Source organism: Phalacrocorax aristotelis, chromosome 1, assembly GCF_949628215.1.
Source record: "Phalacrocorax aristotelis chromosome 1, bGulAri2.1, whole genome shotgun sequence".
Classification (NCBI taxonomy): Eukaryota; Metazoa; Chordata; class Aves; order Suliformes; family Phalacrocoracidae; genus Phalacrocorax; species Phalacrocorax aristotelis.
Window position 1 is genome coordinate 131,586,707 of NC_134276.1, and position 20,971 is coordinate 131,607,677.

The following is a 20,971-nucleotide window of genomic DNA, read 5'->3' on the forward strand; positions in this document are numbered from 1 at the left end:
TTTTGCTGTAGTATATTTAACATAGTGTCACAGGCTGTTTACGTAATTTGTATTTATGTTTGTGCCCTGAGCGTTTTGCTTTAGCACATAGTACTTACATTCCCTCCGAGAACACCATGTTGCACTGGAGTGCAATGTCCTGGTTTTGCTAAGCTGCAGTGACTGTTGTCACAATAATATTTATGTCCTGTCAGTGTGTTAAGGAACTTTGCAAAGCTGACAAACCCGCTCTGATTATTTTTGCCCCATCCTTTTCATTTGTGTAACAAGTTGCCAGGTTTGTCGTTGCCAAGCTGCCGGTGCTGCAAGATGAGGGATCTCCTATCACTGAGATTTCCACTACCATTCCTGGCATTTGGATCAGGCTTTAAAAGAGGGTACTTCTTCTAAGAGGTACATGATGTTTCATCTTCCAAATTTGCAGCATCTAACTGGAAGATGCAGAGCCTTCTCTTCTCCTGGACTGGAAGCCAGAAGCCTGCATGAGCTCAGAGCAAATGTGTCAGCCCAGGAGTGGTGGACTAAAGACACCCTGGTTTCTGCAGCTCTTTGTACGTCCTCTGGTGTCTAACAACATGCGTATGCCAGATGAAACTTAGGGTGGGAGGAGCGTGCATGCAGGATACTTGATCCTTGTGTGGCTTCTTTGAATGAGGAGATGTCACACAGTGGCCTTCCCTGCACTGGGAAAATGAATAGGGACCCTGTCCTCCTCCCCTGTCTCTTCTAAAGAAACATGTGAGAACTTCTTGCAACTGTGACCACACTATCAAAGCTGCTTAAAGTCAGCCAAGGGGTTCAAATCTTCATGGTGAAGTAGAGAAGGAAGGAAGGAAGGAAGGGGAGAAGAACCACACAATAGCTGCATCTACCCCACGCACACACATGCTTTGCAAATGAGCAATCAAAGGGCTCCTGGATGAGAGCGTGACCATGCCAGGAGGGCTCACAAACCCCTGTGGTTAGGGCAGTCACCCAAGGAAAGGGAGTCTTCCAGAGGCGGCTGCTGTGTGTAATGCAACCCGGGCCGCCCACCAGATGAGCTGGTCCCAAGCGGATCTCCCAGACTGGCCCCGGTGCATCCCTCCCATTGCCCATTGCTATCACCTTTTCTCTGGGAAGCTTCAGTAGAAAGTAGCAAATGGCTCAGAGCCTTATGTCCCTATGGGGGTGGCAGGCTGTACATGAGGCACCTCTGTCATACCTGGGTCCACTTCAAATTCAATGCTTACCTCATGTTTCTGGGAGGGTGTCAAGGCTTAAGCAGGTTGTCTGCTCAGGGGAGTGTTATCCTGAGAGGATTTCACCTGTGGACCTAACCAAACACTAAGTAAATAATTTTAAAATGCTTTAGCCTGATACTGCCCTCCTAACACTGCTCTACTTTTGCTTTGCACAGTGACAACAAAGGAGAAAGTTCACTATTTTTTTCCCATTTCACTGTTAGCTTGGTTTTAATCCTCATAGACTGCCAGTGTAACTTTCACACCAAGTCATATTTGTGTACTTACAACTTTACATCTTGGGACAGGGAAGCCTCTCAGTTTTTTTTCCTATTCTTTTTCAGTCTTGATGCTGAATATTCTGATCCTGAATAAATTAAAGTCTTAGACATATGCTAAGATGAAGGAATAACTATCTAGCTAACTAAGCTCTCTCATTTTATATAGGCGCCACATAAGAGCTAAATAAATATGCTTATAAATATGGTGAATGAATGTGGTCAATAAATTCTCACCCTAAGGTCAATAAGTTTCATACTGAAGGCAACTGGATGGAGTCACATTATCTCAGTATGCCAAAGAGCTCGGTTGGATTAGGGGCAGGATGCTCCATACCTTGCAGGATCATATTGCCGAAGAGTCTGGGTGACAATTTCAAAGCTCTCCCCCAGAGATTCCTGCTAAAATGCATGGAACTGGGATTCCAGTTCTTCACACTAATATTGAAGGTAGTGCCCTACACCTGTCTTTTGCTTTCTTCAGTGACTTTCCAGTGATAATTTTCTGTGAGTTCATTTTTTGTTTTAATCAAGATTAGAAACATATATTTTGATACTGAGAATTATTTTGATTTTGTTGAATCACATTCTCTTCTTAGATGAAATACAGACTCACTCACAAAGAATTAAATGGCATAAAGGAGAAAGAGCAATCTAATGCAAATAGCCAGCAGAAGGAAATAGGGGTTCACACAACATACTGTTAACCTGTAGAAATTGTTGCCATAGGATGGAATTAAACCCAAAACCATGGCAAACTTCGAAGCACAGATTGAAGAGTATTTCTGAAAGATTATGATAGGGCTTTAGAAAGGCTATAAAACTCCCTGTTTCAAGATTAAACCGAGAATTAATTATTAAGGATAAACAGAAGACAAGGGGAAGGACAGATTCTCTCCCATCCATAGTCCCTCTAACCCTTTTCAGCAGCATCCATGGCCAGACATAATAAAAGCCAGAATACAGTCAGACAGACTAGGCACCGAACTGGGAATGGTATTGGTATATTTATCTTCCCCTGTAAAAATAAAAATTAAGAAATGCTTGCAGAATTTATCTTTCAAGGTCTTTCTCCCTACCTGATGCTTTTTCAATTCAGGAAAAAAAAAGAAAAGTTTATTGACACAAGGAAAGCTGTAAATTCTGAAGCCGTAACTTACAGCCAGGTTCAGGGAGGCTTCAGCTTCCCTACTGCTTTCAACGTTAATGTCTTAAGCTCATATTAGAAATGTAGTGCAAATGAAAAACTGACACATATCCCAAAATGACATTTAAAAATGAGAAACAGATTATACTGTTATTTGTATTATTTGCTATATTGACTGTGAAAAAATATTCTGAAGAGCTTTTTATTAGACTTTAACAATTAAAATAACAACTCTAGCTGTCTGTAAGACACACTTCCTGTGAAGTCAGGCCAAGCACTCAATTTTTAAAATTTCTTGAGAAGACAGAATTTTTATTTTAATTGTAATATGGCCTGAACTTCACAATTTAGCACTGTGTCTTCATTTCCTCTGTTGTACAAACATGTATGGTGGCATTTTGAAAATGTTTCACTCTAAAATGCCACTGAAGAAGCCTCACAGACAGAGGGAAACACAGAGGCAACAATTGCAAAGATTTATTTAGCGCATTCTGTGCTTGGCACTTAGAAACAGAGTTCCGTGCATAGGGCAAATCTTTATACACTTTTTCTTCATACATATTTTTACATACCATTTTTATTGCCCTCTTTTATATTCATAATATTGAATACCCCACTAGGCATATAAATACATTTATCTACAACACCTCACAACAAATCTTAATAATATCTGTATTCTGTTACTTGGTATTTGCATTTTCACACAACTTAAATGCATAGCTTGCACCAAGCTACAATTGTTTTCTTATTTTTAAAGAATCTGAAGAAAAAAAAAAGAGAAGGAAAAAAAACAGAAAAGAAAGATGTCAAAAGGCAATGATCTATTTGGTTAAACAGAGAGCGTGTGGCAGGCAGGAGGTTGGCGAATAATCGACCTCACTGTTACTGAAATGCTAACGGTTTTCTATGGCAACTCTTGCATGCAAAGTGAGGGAGGCCGGCTGCACTTCTGTAGAGCAGAGCTCTTTTTTCTTATTGCTCTTCCCTGTGAGCTCAGTCTGACAGTTTCCTTCCATTGGGTTTGGTGCTACAGGATACAGGTTCCCCAGAAAGGCTGTTGCCCTTTCGGTTCAGGTGCTTCACTTTGGGTCATGTCAACAGGAGCTGAGCCTCCTCTCCCCATGCATCTTTCCAAAGGTCAGTCCATGTCTGAGGCTCACTTGTAGGCTAAAACTTTTCTCTCTCTTCTCTCTCTCCCATCTCCATCTGCAGACTGGGTCCTGGTAAGCTTGACCCTTGCAAAGAAACCGCTCGTCAGGCAGAGCCATGGTGAAAATACAGAAACCTCTTTGGGAGGAGAATCACCAGGCCAGCAGCACCATTCCTGTGCTACAGTGGGAGAAGCAGCCACGGGCCACCGTTGCCTACAGAAATGGGCTGAGTCACTCCAGGAGTGAGGAGCGGTCTAGGAAGGGGGAGGTCTTTGAAGCTATTGGTAGTGCAGCTTCACAGGACAAAGCCTTGGGAGACTGCCTTTCTTTGACACCCAGAGGAGACAGCACAGGGGCGCGGCTCCCTCCATGCCGAGAGCTCACACAAGCTGACAGTTAATGCATAAATGGTATATTCAGCTGCTTCTCTCTAGCTTCTCAATAAAATCATGTCCTTCTCTCTGCAATGTCCAGAAAAAGCAGACGCTCCGTGCCAGGTCTGGAGTCCCTGGGCTACAACAAGCTGTGATAGCTGTCAGTCAAGGCTTTCCACAAGGTTCTGTGGCACATACCTAAATGGCTTGTGTTCTTATTTATCATTACAATATCAGTTCCACTATAAGTTTGAAGGCAAAAAGGCACTGGGATGGGTTTACCCCTGGAAATGATGAAGGTCCAACTGCCTTCAATACCAAGGAGAGGCATGGCTTGTTAGACCATGTGCACAGACATCTGTGAGGAGGAGCCCTGAACCCCCCCATACTGTCTGTTGTCACAGGCGTTGGCCATCTGCTGGTTGCCAGAGGGAGGGCTGATCATGTGCATGCCATGATCCATCCCTGTGGAAAGGTATTGCCTCTCTCCGAAGGCCCCACTGGATGGGGAAGAGCAGAGTAAAGTGCTTTGGGAGGTGGTGAGTTTCTCTGGGCTCGCTGCCAGCCTGGGGGAAGCAGGGAAATTGTATCCATAGAGGTTGTAGGGATTGTGCAGGGAGAAGGCGTTGTAGGAGCTCTGCTGCATGTGGCCACCACCAAACATATGTGAAGAGGAGGAGGTGGAGGCAGGGTTGCCTGCTTGCATGACATACTGAAACTGGGAGCTGGGGAAGGACCCCAGCTGGCCGCTGTACGCCTCCATCTTGCTGTTGCTGGGCAGGGAGGAAGGAGTCGGCATTCCTGAGATCAAGGATGGAGTCCTCTGAGGCATGAAGGTTTCAGAGGGCTGCGAGGCGGAAGCAGTGCCACTCTGCAGCCGGTTGTAGCCGCCATCGCTCAGCCCTGGGTAGCTCTGCAAGGCAGCCATGTTGCTTCTGGCACATGGGGGATAATCAGACAGGTTGAGGTTGCAAAGCTGACTCTCCCGGCAGCCAACATTGAAAGTGTTGGGGGCCAGATGAAAGGCTGGAGGGGAGCAGGATGGAGAGAGAAGATGAGAGGAAGCAGAGGGCGATGGGGTCCCCGTGCTGGAGGTGGTTGGGGAGGTGCCTGTGCTGCCTCCTGCAAAACAAAACACATGGGAGGATGTTCAGAGCCCAGGACCACATCTGCAAAATGAGACAGTCTCATTAAAAAACAGCTTAGTTCAATAAAGAAACAAGGGTGGTAAAATGGCCGCTGGAAAACCCAGCCTTTCTTGGCAAGAGCCCTCACTTTATTAATAGCATCCCTTGGTCTTCCCTGCTGCTTTTTTGTTATGATTTTGTTTTTCAAGGGAGATTTTCTTCCCTCTTAAAATAGGAGAGGGGAGCCAACATGCCACAGAGCAATCGAAGGCAGTGGGAAAATCTGCAAGGAACCATCGCTCCATCAGTCAAGAGATCTGCCATTTCCAGGCATGTTTATCTAGTCCTTCTTTTAAAAAAAAAAAAAGTCTCGTCTCCCTCTCCTGGTCTGCAGGAAGACCACCAGTTAGCAGACTGCATGGCCCTGCTACAAACATGCTTTATTATCTGCTTGGGGGGCTTGCCGTGGGAAGTGGCTGAAAGGATGTTGGACTTCTGCACTGTTCAAGATTTTTTTCAGATGGCACAAGGTGCAGCAGTAGTGATTTAAGCCAGAAGTAACACTAAAATGAAGGGACACAGTTCAAGTTATAGTCTGTTCCACCAAGCAGAGAAAGGGGATGTGTCAGGATTTTCAATCATGTGCTTTAACTTTAAAAGGGATTCCATATGTTGTATCACTGGTGTTAACAAAATATTTTTATATATGCATGTCAGTAGTATCAATGTATTATACATTATTTATGCTACGAATGATAGAATTGATTATTTTGCACAGCAGGGATGCTCATGTGTTCTGACCTGGGAAAACAATACTGCGTAATACTGCCAAGAACAGTAACAAACTGAAAGTAAGTGATACGAAGAAGTTGATGGCACAATTTTGAGCTTGAGAAGAGATTATTTATAGGCAAGATTCTGAGTTAGAGGAAGCTTCCTTGGTCAAGCAGGAAAATCAGTTTTGTGCTTAAGGGAATGCAGTTTTCTGGTATGAAACTTTTTTTTCATTTGAATGATTCCCTTGGCATTAGATCACATTTCTGCATTAGGGCAACTAACACTGAAGACTCTTGCAAAAGGAGCAAAGAAGTGCTGGTGAAGAAATTTGATTAGGGGATAAGTAGAACCAGAGGAACTAGGAAGAAAACTGGTGGGGCAGCATTTTGGACAGGGTAGAAGATGAAAGGTGAGAGGCAAAGGGACTGGAAAAGAGAGCATTAGAGTGGGCAGCTGCAATTTAACCACGTCAGAGATTGGACATTGAGGATCACAAGTAAGGGACAGCTTTCTTGGGTCACCTTGTGGGAAAAAAATAAAAAAGGAAAAAAACAGGATGTGGTGACCAGACTAGGTCTGCTGCAAAATGGGGGAGGAACTGAATGCAGTGCTGCTTGATGAAAAGTGAATAGGTGATGCTAATGGTTAAGAGATGCATTAGAAAGTCAGGTTCTGTGTCAGTATATGATGGTAGGAATGTAAATGAAATTATATCTCAGTACAGGAAAGACATGGACCTGTTGGAGCCTGTCCAGAGTGGGGCCACAAAAATAATCAGAGGGCTGGAACACCTCTCCTGTGAAGAAAAGCTGAAAGAGTTGAGGTTGTTCAGCCTGGAGAAGAAAAGCCTTGGGGGAAGACCTTATTGTGGTCTTTCAGTACTTCAAGGGGGCTTATAAGAAAGATGGGGACAAACTTTTTAGTAGGGCCTGTTGCAACAGGACAAGGGGTAATGGTTTTAAACTAAAGGGCTGTAGATTTAGGCTGCATATAAGGAAAAAAATTCTTATGATGAGGCTGGTGAAACACTGGAACAGGTTGCCCAGAGAGGTGGTCAATGCCCCATCCCTAGAAACATTCAAGGTCAGGTTGGACGGGGCTCTGAGCAGCCTGATCTAGTTGAAGATGTCCCTGCTCATTGCAGGGGGGTTGGACTAGGTGACCTTTAAAGGTCCCTTCCAACCCAAACTATTCTATGATTCCTGACTTTTTCTAATACATCCAGGATGAAACAGAATGGGGCATTGAAGTGAAAATATAACTTTAAGACATTGATAATACTTGGGATATTTAATTTAAAAAACTTTTGAAACAAGAGCCAGAAAAAGAAGAAAAACAGCCATGGGTAAGCACAACCTGGAATGGCTGCAGCTGACCCAGGCAACATCAAGAAAATGCATGTTTGTGTGTTGCTAAGTCAAACCAGTCATTCCCATTATCAACCTTGGGGATGAATGCTTATTGCTAAGGCAGTGACTCCTTTTAACATTCATTTGGAAGCGTAAAGAGAAGCATTGAGTCAAATCTCCATTAGAATTAATGAGAAAGTTTGAAGTTTCAAATGGCATTATGGACTCTCTATATTCCCCTCTTGACAACACTGAAATGCTCAACCTTGCTAGTGCATTTTTGCTCCAGATTTCAAAGACTTTTTGTGTGAGTTTCTAATTTAGTATTTATTTTAAAAGGTACTCTTCTCTGGTTCATTTATAGTCAGTCACAATGTCTGGCTAATTTTGTTTTGGTAATTTAAGATGGTGCCTCCTCCAGCGTTTCTCTCTGTCACTCTGTTACAGGTTGTTAATACTGCAGCAGGATCGGCAGAAGGGAACGTCTTCCTCTACACAAGTCGTTTCATTACAAAGTCTATTTTGGTTGGAACTGCTGATAAAGGTGTGTTTGAATTGAGGTACACAACTACAGACACACATTTTCCTGTTAATCCTGCACTAAAGAGGATAAGCTCTGACAGAGACGCCAGGCCAGCAGCTGAGTTCACATATCATCACTTAGCAATCAAAGCTCAAAATACGGAGGTCACAAAATCACAAAACAAGTACAGCACAAAGTGAGATGTGTTTAACCCATAGTAATTCTGCACTTGATTCTTTACACCACATATTTCGTGAACAGACTTCAGATGGTGACTCACTTGCTGACAGTGTCTGGAGAATAAGTAAAAATACATATGTATAGATGTATGAGTATTTAATGATCTGTTTGAAATAAAATATGTAGAATAAATTATTAACTACAATGTCTTCATTTCAGTCTTCCTTTACCCCATAGTTAACCTTTAAAAGCTATGCAGGAGAAGAGCACACACACCGGTTACCTCAAGCATTAGGCTTTAAACATCTGCTAAGGAGTTACAATCGAGTCATACCCATAGCCAAGGCTTTGCCTCCACAGAGAGTAAGTACAGAACTCTGATTAGCAATTACAAGGTATTCTTAGAGGTTCCAAAACCAAAACACTGAATTGTACATTTCAGGTTACCCCAAAAGAGGGACTAAAGTGATTCTGCTCTGAATTATCCCTATCTGCAGGCCAGCAAAAAAAACCCTGAAGTGACAACACAGTAATTAGGAAACCAAGTAAAAAAGATTTTTTTTCTTTTTCTGCATAACTTTAAAACAATGAGGAGGTGAGAGATCTATTAACAGGAGCAAATGCGAGGCCTGACAAGTGTCTTTTAAGAATCTTTGCTGCAAATGTCAACCATCAGCACAGGGCACACTACAGTTCTGCTGCAAAAAAGCATAAGCAGAATCCTGAAGTTCCTGATGATTTGCAGAACAATCTTTACACCTTTAAGTGGAATGGGAAACAAGACAAAGCAAGGCCCATCTCAGCTCACCCTCTTCAGAAGGCAGACAGCTCTACTCTGCTCTGAATGATATTTCTGATCCATCTTTGCTGGCAGCACTAAGCATGTGCCAAATGCAACCTGGACTTTTGCAAAGTTATAACTTGGACTGTAGATGTTACAAAGTCAGCCAAATACCCCTAGAGATGGCAGCAAGCCCAGCAAGTATATCCACACCATACTACAGTCTCAGATACACAGATGTGTATGTCATTTTAATGGAAGGCATGGATACAAACCAATCTAGTTAAACTGATACACAAGGCTATGTTTAGGTCTGGTTTAAGTCAAGTGAAACCACATTTGAGGAAGAACAAAATGAATCCCTTAATAATGCTTCTCTGTTCCTTTTCTCTACACTATTCACTCTACACTATTTCACACTATTGCCCTGGGAATAATTGCCAACACCAACAGCATTTACCATTAATGTCACTGTATCTCTCACCTCTACACTTAACACAATTCCAGAGTGATTAATTACTATTGTGTCCCGTCTTCTGAAGATCATTTCTGGCCCTGCATATATCACTACCAGGTATGTGCAGTTAGCAAGTCACATTTGTATAAAATGCAAGGTTCGTAACTTCAAACTCCACTCCTTTGCATCTGAACCCTGGCCTGCATGGCAGATGAAAATGTCCATCCTCATATGGTTCTGCCATTATATCCAGGGCTTAAACTACAGCTTCTCATCTGGATACAAATAAGAACTGCCATTAAAATTTCATCTCAAGTAGCTTATGACAGACCTTTCCTTCCTGTCACCTGTGTCATTCTAAGCCTTGGTAATGATGCTGTCTCTCTACATGTTCCTGATAGACCCTTGCTTTTGCTTTTACCTAGATTAAGCTTGTGTTAAGGACAATTTCAGTGTAAACTGCAAGTCCAGACATAACCAGTCCGTGGGTATGATGTGCCTTAAAACGAGGGGCTGGAGTATTCTTGAAGCATTCAGCATGCCAGGGTGTCTGAAAGGCAAAGGGGACCTCCTTCACACATAGCAGGTCACGTAGAGAACTTCTAACACTGCAGTGTAGATGGAAAACACATCTGCCAGCAGCCAGTGTTAGCCAAGGGAGCTTTCTGGCAACAGGGAATAGGGGGGGAGAGTATCAGTGCCAAGGGAGCCTGAAGCAATTGTGCATGGAAAAATTTCTGGGATCTCTCTTTCAAATGACACCACACTAGTCAGTTGACCCACAACTTATCCCAACCTCCTTTATCTGAAAGGTGCATATAAATCACACTTTGGACTCAACTGCAGCGTACTTTCCTTGCTAATGTTTTCAGGCATTGGTTGCTACCATCACCTGCAGTGCCTCTGTACAAACCTCTCAGTCCTTGAAGTCCTTGCTTAGTGCAGAGGAGGAGAGCAAGTGCAAGCTGAAGCTGCAGTTAGCACAGAATATCTGAACATGAGGGCCATGCCCGTGCAATGGTAGAGTCTCATCAGACAGCTACAGGCAAGAGCTTTAGAGTAGTCTGGGCAACTTGATTGCTGACATTATCTGACCACATCAGCAGCCTCCAGCTATTGGCGTGGTTGGGCTCAGACAGTGATCACCTGGTATTCACCATCTCAGAGCTTGTGCCTTGACTTTCTAACAAGGATGGGAACTGCAACGTGATTTTACATTTTGTTGTGCCAGTCAGCACAAAGTTATTATTCTTTGAGTGCAAAAGCTTCTTAAACAGCTCAGCCCACTTCTACCAAAAAGCTAGTTTAGCTTATCATGGCCACAGTTATGGGCTGCAGGTTCAGCATGGCCAGCCTATGGCTCAGAGGCTGTACTTGGCCCAGAAGGACAGTGTCTGGCCCACAGCCTCAGCCCAGCCATCTTCTCCCACCTTCAGGTGTGAGCAGGACCTAGCCCAAAGGCCAGGTACTTGGGAGCAATCAGTACACACCTTGCTGATCTGTCTCCTGGAGGAGCCACAGACCCTCTTCTGACACATGCCCAACACGTCAGCATCTCTGCCATGTGGCAGGTATGTGGCCAAGCACCTGAGGGTGCAGGAAAGAGGGGCTGTGGCCACTAGTCATTTATCTGGCTCGCAGCTCTCCTCCTGGCGCTTTGCTTGAGCTAATAAGCCCTCCTGAGAGGCAGTTTATATTCACTTGGGCACAGAGCCATGCTAATGCAGCTCTCCAGCTTTCCAAATGGAGCTGGCTGGGACCTGGCATGTGTCTGGCCAGCATGGAGCACAGACAGAAGGGCCTGTCCATGCAGACGTATTCTAAGTCACTCCTGAAATGTCTGATTTTTGTGAGGGCTCTACGGACATGTACACATATGTACAGGGATTTTTGAAAGCAGGGAGAGACCAACCCTTCCCAGTTTTTTGCAATGTTCCAACCTTGGACGCAAGAGTAAATAAAAGTGATGGTATTCATGCAGGAAAACACATTTGAACAAAAAGGTAAAATCCCTTTGCTTTCCTGTGCATTCACACATGCATGCACCCTACGTATGGCTTATGAAACTTACTTCCTGTCTTCCAAGTTACGCTACTTTTAGTTGCAGAACAAAAATGCAGTACTTGCACAAAGGTGGAAATCTGAGACGGTTATGAGGGAGGGTTTGTGCAGATTGCCAGGTGATTTGACTCATAGATTATGAGGCTAGAAGGTGCCACCTTAATCATCTGATCTCATGTCCTTTTAGAGCCAGACCTAACACAAATTTGGATTCATTCCCGCTTCAAGCAGCACTTGCCCCAATCCTGCTCAACGCCTACTTGCAACTCCAGGCATCTAAATGTCACAAAATCAGGTTTCACTCCTGCTGTCACATATCATGACAAACTTTGTCTTGCAAGTATAGCTGACAGCCCAAGGTCTCTCTTCCCATTCCTAGTTTTCCAAAACTCAAACCTACAACCTTCAGAAGGACTGAAAGATTCTTCATGACACCCTTCTTACACCACCACTACCCCTCTGAGATCCTCCTTCACCACCTTGGAAGACTAAACAGCGTTGATGCCTCTTCCTCATCCTCTCACCAGGCAAGAGCAGGGACACCTGGTCTGTGACATGCTGGACTCTTTCTTCATTCTTTCCTCATTTATAGGAATGAAAACTTCCCTTTTTCATGGAAATGAGAGCCATTTCTGTCTGCACGGAATGTAGCTGCCTGTTTTCTCTCTAGAGCCCTTGGCCAATTATCAAATTATAAATCTGCTGGTAAAATCTTTAAAAGGCCCAAGTGAAACCTGAAATCTACTGCAGGCCAAGTTGTTGGGTTGGTAGGGGAAACATAAAGAGTGCTTTGTAGTTCTTTGAGATACAGCTCATAGGGTGCAAAAAAGAAGGTTACAGCAATAGATTTAAGGGGGAAAGTATGTACTGTATGGTACAAAAGAAAGAAATGAAAGGAAATTTTATTTAAGGTTAGTAAATTATAAAGAAGGATTTTTTTTACATTTGCCTCGAATTGCAAGAATCGCTGAAATTAATGATAAAGCTAGAATGACTCGGAATAACACTTTACTTCCCTTTAGCTCTTACAGATTTCTGCAATACAATCCAAGCGGTCAGAAAGTTAGAGATAAAACTTGCCTCAATCATCTTCCAAGGTAAAATATTTTCAAGATCTAATGCTTTTTTTTCCTAATGTGGACAAAAAGTACAATTCAGGATGTCTAATTACAATTCCCATCTATATCCAGAGTACCAAGAGAGCTTTCCCAAAAGTAAGAGACAACATCCCCTTCCCAGTCCCCTCCAGACTTTTGCTCCTCATACAAACACATGGTATTCTTGGGCCAACTCCACGGTGTCTCAGGAGAACACCCATTGGACGTGACTTTGTCTTGTGTGCAGACAGTTGTAACGTGGCATACACAAAACCTCTGTGGCTGTACATCAGCTCCTACAGAAATGTCTCTTGTTTCCATTCCTCAAGTACAGAAGAAAAAAAATCAACTCGGGCTTGGAGGGTGATGAGCAACCCACTTTAGTGGAGAAAATTGTTCACCAGTGATAATTATGTACTGTCCCTCACATTTACAACCATCAGCTGGGCACAGACATTGACAAGAGGGTGATGTAACAAAAGCTACCCCAGGAGAATACAGGATGCAGAAGAGGACTCCCTGCGACACAAATCCTTCAGAAAGTCACAACAGAAACTGCTGCAACTTTGCATCTGAGATTAACTGAAATCGTGGTGATTTCTTTGGTGGTAAGAAAATCACAAACCTCTCCTGCCATCCTTGATGGAGTCTGCTTTGGGACAACACAGGCCCTGGAAGCTCTAGCATATTAAACAACTAAAAAATACAATAAACAACTATAAAGTCCCAGAGACACTGTGGTTCAAAATTTCTGAACTGAGGAAAAATGTCTCAGTACTGCGACAAGTTCAAAGCACACGCCACTTTCTGCTCGTAACAAAATAATGTGCCACTCAGAGGAAACAGTGCACATCTTTGAAGTGTAATTGCCCCCCTCCATTTGTTCATGTGAAATTTGATCACCACCCATGAGATAACAGAGATTTAGGCTTCAGTGATTAGATTTTGGGGTAAACACCTCCCTGGAGTAACAGATTGCTCCAGGCTCCTTTCAGGTCATCAGGGAGTGGCACTGACTTTGACTCTCAGCCCCTCGTGTCACATTTGGGAGGGTATTTTAGCTTTTCACTGTGAGAGGTGAGAATTTGAAGCAGCAGAAACACCCCTTCCCTAAAGAAAAACTGTCTGCAGCTCAACCAAGAAGAAGCTGGAACAAACTTTGTTCCCTGTTGCTTCGTTTAGATGAGGCAATCTACTAGCCATTTGAAGTATGCAGCAGAAACCAGCTCTTGATCCCAATAATTCTGGCAACTACTGCTCTGTTTCCAATCTCCTCTTCAAGGTCAAAAGAATCAAGAAGATAATTGAGACCAAACCCAGATATCTGACCTCTGCCAATAGCCTAGACCATTCACAACTGATTTCAAAAGAGAAGCAGCATCCAGATTATCCTGGTGGCATGGCTGAGAGAACCAATGGCTGCTGTCGGGAGGCATGTGGCCAAGAAGATGTATTCATAGGTTGTTCAGCTTCCTTTGACATCAGCAGGTCGGCTCTTGGGAGACGTTATTCTGGGGATCTGGGATCTCAGATAAAGCCAAAAGCATCTTAACAGTTATTTGTTTCTTTCTGCCTAAAGGCGCGCCTCATGCCTTCAGATGAAGGAGGGCTCAGTCTTCCCTCCACTTGACACCAATACACATTTCTGCATTCATGATATTGTTTTCAGATGGGTGCAATCACAGCAGCCCTCTGAGCACCACACCCAACATGGAGAAGAGTACACCAAAGAAGAAAAGAGCAACAAGAAGCACAGAAAACTATGGCAAGACAGAGGTGATGCCTGCCCAAAAAGGGTAACGTTTACAGACAGGGAAGCTGGAAAAGCAGCAACACCTCAGCTCAGGGTATCTGTCTCCCATCTGCTGATACATCATGTGGCCTTGGGTCTGTCTGGACTCATCACTACTACAAGAAAACATTGTTCCTTTCCAGCAGTAAACGAGCAGATTTAACCTCATCCACACAGAGGAGAGAGACATGTTGTGCATATCCTTTCTGACACAAGACTGCAGTATTATGATGTTCCCTCTGAGAGGAAGACAGTAGGAGCTGTACTCAATCGCCAGTTTGCACACGCATGCTGCTCTAGAGATAGCAGCATATCTGCTGCTACCAGAGATACCTGCTGATACCAGAGATAGCAACAGATGTCTTACCAGTGAGGATCACAGTCCTTTTTGCCTCTGATACTGTTTTAGAAAAATGTGATGCTTTTGATGCTAATTTCAACAACCATTAATGAAGATTTTACAGACTCCCTAACAGGTGGCATCTCTACCTCAGGTCTCCAGTGCAAGATCAATGGAGATGCTCAAGTTGATGGAGAATGGGTTGAATCTACCAAAATCAATGGGTAGACCCCTCAGCAAAGGCACTTAATAAATTGAAGAAACCCCATTTGAAAGGAAAGCTGCCTTGAGAACTCACCAGTCAAAGCTAAGATATTTGACTCTTGAGGACTTTGTGTGCACATATCAAAACAGTAATATAATGGTGAAGTAAAAATTTACGTGCTGTAAACCTGCCAATATACCACAGCATGTGACTTTCATACTGGTCCTGAAATTCTGCTTAGGAGGCAGTTCTTTTTACCAGCTGCCATGGTACCTTCAATTTTACTTCTTGCAGAAGTCATCAGTTTTCCTACAAAGGATCAGATACTGATCACTATTCTAACATTGTCACAATGCCTTTCTAGTCTCTATGTCCTGGCAAAACTTATAGTCACTGATAGTAATCTGCTTATCTCAATATCCTGTAGGAAACTGTGTATCACAAAGGAGCCAGCAGTGGCTCTTTTTACTCTTGGAAAGTGACACAAGCCAGAGTTACTGGAACTCTTATTTTCTTCCCCCCCCCACCTCCTTCTTCTTTCTTCTTTTTTTTTTTTTTAATATTCCCTGTTAAAATCAAGAAACTGAGCCACATATTTTTAATAATGAGTATCTGGATGAGGTTCAATCTAAATTTTGAAAATATATTCCAATTAAAGACTTTAATAGATTCTTGGCTTTTCTCACATCTCATTGCCATGTGCATTCAATGATCCCAAGCCTCCTTTTTCTCTAGTAATAAGCAGACTGCAAAGTGGGTGACATCATTCTCCAGAAGGTCTGCCTCTCCCAGACTGCCATTTTCTGAACACTTTTTGTGAAGTTTTTGTTCAAGGGGACTTTTCTTTTTTCAAATTGGCTGCAGATCCTCTGTGATTTTGTCAAACATGGTCTTTTCCCTTGTAAAGCTGCGATGACTTTTGGATTGCATGCTCCAAAAGAGAGGTACTCTGGTCAGAGGGTTTCACTGGCAGAAATGGCATGTTCTTCTCCTTGGTAGGACAACATGGTGACCACTCAGTTCACAGACCTGCAGACAGTTACTGGTGTGCTTTACTTCAATGGCAACACAAGCAAATAAAGCTCAGGGACCGCTAGAATCAGCCGCATTAGTCATCTATGTGACTGGTCGTGGTATCAGGCTCTCCAGCTTGTGTGGCAGCTGAAACCTATCATTGTGTAGATTAGAAAGTTATTTAATCCCTGTACAAAACAGTTGCATCCAGCACGCCGAGTATTGATTCGGTGTGTCACTGTGGCCCTTGTCCAACATACAGCTTTGGCCAAACAAATGAGCAAAGCACTAGGATACATGTTCAATGGAGAAAGGATAGTGTGGAAAAAATTATAATACCTTTAGATAATTGTATCATGTGGATGCATCTGGAATACTCTGTGCAGACTTGTTTTTAAAGAAACGATTAAGGGCCTGGAAAACTTCCCACTTGAAAAGAAATGACTGGTGCTATTTACTGTGAGAAGCACAGAAGAGGGACATAAAAACCTGTGAAAAAATTAATTGTATGAAGAAGGTGGATGAGGAGGAACTTCTCCTTATCTCATAACATCCCACAAAAAGGGATGTACATTCAGTTTGAGTAGAAAAATCAAAGCCACCATAATGAAGACATGCTCCACACAGTTCTGTCATAAAAACAGGGCAATCGCAGTCACAAGAGTCTGTCAAGGATGGGTGACACAAAGCTACCACATATTCTTCTTGCTGCAAGATAGTATAGGCCATAAAGATACAGTACTTGATCTTCTTTTTGATTAATTATGCAAACTGAGACCTCATTCTCAGGCATCTTCTCCAGCCAACAGATCATTCTATTTTTTTCCCCTGTGTTCTCTTCAAACTCTTTCCACCCTTTAAAAATACATACAGTAGAAGACTATATTGTAATGTCAGTTTGCAGCTAGGAAATTATCTCCCCACTGCTTACCACTGTTTTTTTCTCTACATCAGGGTTTGCATGTCCCTTTTTATCACATTATTACATAGACTGTCCCTTGCATGTGCAGTGGCTTATCCACTGAGACCTCCAAGTTCTTTTCAGTGCCAACAATTTCCAACACACTCCGTGGGCAGGTATGTGTATCCTACATTTTGTCCTAGACACATGATAACGTATATGGCTGAACTAAAAACCACACTTTGTTTTCCTGCATGCAGGTTAAGAAGAACTCTCTATTGTTCTTCATATCTTTGTCCCCATCATTACTGACCACTTTGCAGTCCTTATGAGATTTGTACCTTTTAGCAACTACGCTGTTTCATCTGGTTCTGGACAAGTTAATACTGGAACCAGTCCCAGCAGAGCAACACTAGGACTGTCCTTACTGGATGGTGTTTTTACGTTTATCACATCAGCTTTGAGATCAGATGGCTACTCGTTTCTTAATACATGTTAATTCTAATTTTTCCAAGCTGGCACACGTGGCAATCAGCTAAATGCTCTCCAAAAATCCATCACACCTATACAGTTATTTTTATCAGTCAAATCTCTAACTTAACCAAATAATTCAGTTGGATTTTTTTAACAAAAGTGTTTTTGAAAAGGCCGATAATGCTTTTATTTCATGAAAAAAATTACCAAGTGACGAAAGAGAAGATAAGAATCCATAGCAATTTGTAGCACAGAAAAATCTAGTTGGAAAACAGCAAGGGCAGCATATTTATACTGCTGAAGTCCCAAGCTTCTGCCCCAGAAAGCATCAGTTTTTCTACCACAGTAAGGGGAACTCATGTCTAGAAAATCAAGGCTGAATTCCACATATCCTACAGGGGATCTGTTCTAGCACTTCACTAGACTTAATATAACTGAAGCCTATTGCTTTTTTCCTACCCACCATAGACAGCATCTGATTTCAGTACTATTATGTACTCTGTCCCTCCTCACCAGGCTGAACAACCGTAACTCGCTCCTTGTCGATGATGTTTCTTCCTAGGCATGTGTCCACTTTTGCTGCTCTCGTCTTGACTCTCTGCAGTAAGTATGCACTCCTCCTATGCTGCAGCAGACACATCTAGTCCCAAAACTCTCCTCTAGCCCTGGTGCAGTTTCCCAACTAACAATTCAAGGGATAAAATGGAGACTTGCAATTTATTTTATTCAGATATTCAGAAATGCCACATATTCACCCAGCTTTGGCAATAACACCATGAGCTAGAATTAAAGTGTCTGCTTATTAAAATAATACCCTAAAAACTTCTAATTCATAAATATGCAGGGGCATGAGATAACAGTGTGCAGCTCAGACAACTGAAGCTTCATGTGGGAGGGAGGAGTAGAGTCCTAGGCAAGTCTCTTAATAAAAAGAGTGGGTAAGGCTCAGAGGATCTGAGGTGCAATAGCTTATGCTGAAGTCAGATGTTTTACTCACCTGTCACACAATTCATGTGCTTGAAAGCAAGGAGATGAAGAGGTATGGGCACTGTATATTCTGGTCATATTATGTTTGGAGGGAAGCATCACATGTGGCTTAAAGCCACCTCAGCATTTCCTGCTCTTTCTGCCAGAAATTCCAAGGCCTCCAGACTAGCATATTTGTGCTGGCCCTTGAGGGCATCCCAGTAGCCAGAAATTAAAAGGTAGTGTGTTTGCACCTTGGCTTTGAACCTATCACTGAGACCGGGGTTCAGCTTGTTACTGAAACCACTGGAGAGGTGAGCACTACGATGGAGGGAGTATTTCTGATTTATTATCTCGAGGTTGTTTTGCATTGCTAAATGCAGAGCTCGAGAGTGCTGCTTTGTATCGAGACCAACCTGTGGACACAACTTTAGTTAAGGGCTGCCCTAAACCTAGTGGTCTGTGGTGTGGTGGTGGTGGTCTGCACAGAGCCAGCTGGTCACAGGGTACTGGCTTGCTTCCTGTTTTTTCAGCTGCCAAACTATATTAAAACAAGCTAAAAATACATTAAATATTTTCCTTTCCTAATATTACCTTACCACGTAAGCAATAGCTGGACTTGCCACTAGGATGTTATCTGATAACCAATGGGAGGGGATGGGAGGAGAGGGGAGGGGAGGTGTGCGAGCCGACTAGGGGATGAGACAGAGGAGGGAGGCTGCTTCAGCAACCGTGACCTGGAGGAGAGGCTGTTATGTTTCTATTTAGGTGGGTGGTGGAAACGTTTCTGAATCCCTGGTTTAACCCATCTCTGACTGCACGCCTCGCTGCAAGTGCCCCTCGACACATGTCCCTGAGCTTGTACAAAAATTCTCCTGTCCTGTGATGGGCAGCCACAGCAGCCGCTGCTGCTGCCTTCCCTCTGGAGGAGACTACACCATCCCCCAATGGATTCAAGGTCTAGAGGGAAGTTTTGGGGTAATGTCAAGCTCAGTGCAAGAAGCTGAAGAATCTGCTACACAGTGCATGCATTTGGTTTTGATTGTTAAACCTCACAGGTATCACATCTGAACATGGCTTCAGATTGTTTCTTTTCCTGCATTTAAAAAAAGTACCAGGTTGCCCTGATACCCCTCTTCCCGGTGATCACCATGTTTTTAACTAGAAATAGTTGCAGTGAAGTGAATGGGGAAGTCCTATCAGTGGAAAAAAAAAAAAAAAAAAGAGTAACATAGCCTGAAACTGGAGGTGAAAGCCCTACTTAACAAATGAGAGATGCAAAGGGCAGAAGCTATGAAAAGGCACAGCATGAACAGGCAGAAAACACTTGGCCTACCCAATAATTCTTCCCAGTCTCATACTAACAGAAGCTCTCTCCAGCAGGGCCACCAGGTTTTGAAACCAAGACAGCATGATCCTGGAGGGAGGCACATTTCTGGTGTCCTAAAGCTTCCAGAGGACATATGCCCCTTTCCCTTCTGTTTCCAAACAAATGGCAAGCTCTAACTGTAAATGGAGAACAATGTGTCTGACATGCTGGAGTAGTTCCTCAGTCTCTCTGTGCTCTCTTCACACTTAACTCATGACGTGTACTTGGGCTGGTTCTCCCAGCCCTGTACTCCTTCCTACTCCTTCTAGCTCTTAGGTACACTGGGGACCCCAGGGAGATGAAGTGGCTGCACTGCACCTCATAAGACACAGCGTGCTCACCATTTCCATCTATCATCTCTGCTCAGTGTCCTCTCACAGCAGTCAGGAGTTCAATGAGGTGCGTGAACTCCCACCCCAGCCACCGGACACACAGCAGAGTGCATTGCTGCTCTTACACCCTCTTCTGCTCTTTCTACTGTTCTTTGCATGCCCTTTGTATGCTCACCTTGCTGCTTCTGCATAGTAGTGAAGTCTTCGAAGGTGAGAGTGCGTACGGGGGGCCTCCAGAAGGCATAGGTCTCCATAATGGCCTCCAGCCCCGTCCTGTGCAATGAAAATAAAACAAGGAGAGAAGAAGAATGTCAGTCAGCTGGCAAGGGTATTGGTGCTGGGGAAAGAGGGCTCTGACCTTGCTTGACAGGCTGCCAGCGGCCACTGAAAGGTCACCTTGGCATCTGTGAATTCCTCAAGTGAGACTTTCCGCACAGGTGCTAGCTGCTAAAGTAAAATGAAATTTCCCCAGCCCAGGATTTCACAAGCTCCTAACAGTCTTCCAGTGCTTTTTTCTTTTTATTTTTTAAACAAGGTTCAGAAACTTTTTATCTGCTTTGTAGGGGATACATGACCATCAGCCTCTCAAGGCGTGCTTTGTTGTAGATTGGGCTTCCACACTTCGTGGATGCAAGCTATGATGCAAACAAGGGAGGTCTGGGATTCAGCCTTCAGAATCAGAGAGATTTTGTGAATTGTCTTTCCCTGCCACCTCCTAGTCCTGGACAGTGCCTTAAAGTTCTATGGGAAGCTGCCCAACACAGAATATCCTTTGTTTTGGTCTTCAACTAGAAATGCGTAAGAGGTGTTTTATAAAAGGTCAGTGGCATCTCTGCTTTGGGCCCCTAACTCACCACAAAGACAGTCCTGAAGAGAGAAAGCCAAAAATCAAGTGAGAACTTTTCTTCTTGAAGGACTGGGGTCTCAGATTTGTCCTTATTTTCACCACAGAATGCTAGCTCTGCTGAAAGTCTCTAACTCCACAGGCTCATTGAGGACTTAGGTACATTATCAGGGAAAGACCCCCAAGTTCTTTATGAGATAACCCCCTGG

The 20,971-nt window shown here is 43.4% G+C and overlaps 1 protein-coding gene across 2 annotated transcripts in view; it reads right to left on the bottom strand.

Annotated features, from left to right (window-relative positions):
• TBX15 (T-box transcription factor 15) overlaps positions 1 to 20,971 on the bottom strand; it is a 123,664-nt gene that overhangs the window by 15,830 nt on the left and 86,863 nt on the right. Inside the window, exons 7-8 of one of the 2 annotated variants that reach the window (XM_075107742.1) lie at positions 20,094 to 20,191; positions 3,111 to 5,295 (exon numbers count right to left, since the gene is read on the bottom strand). In XM_075107742.1, coding sequence (XP_074963843.1) covers positions 4,511 to 5,295; positions 20,094 to 20,191 — 883 coding nt within the window. In that variant the 3' untranslated portion in view covers positions 3,111 to 4,510. Of the gene's footprint in view, positions 1 to 3,110; positions 5,296 to 20,093; positions 20,192 to 20,971 lie in introns of those variants that run through there. The other variant, XM_075107750.1, reaches the window with a different exon arrangement.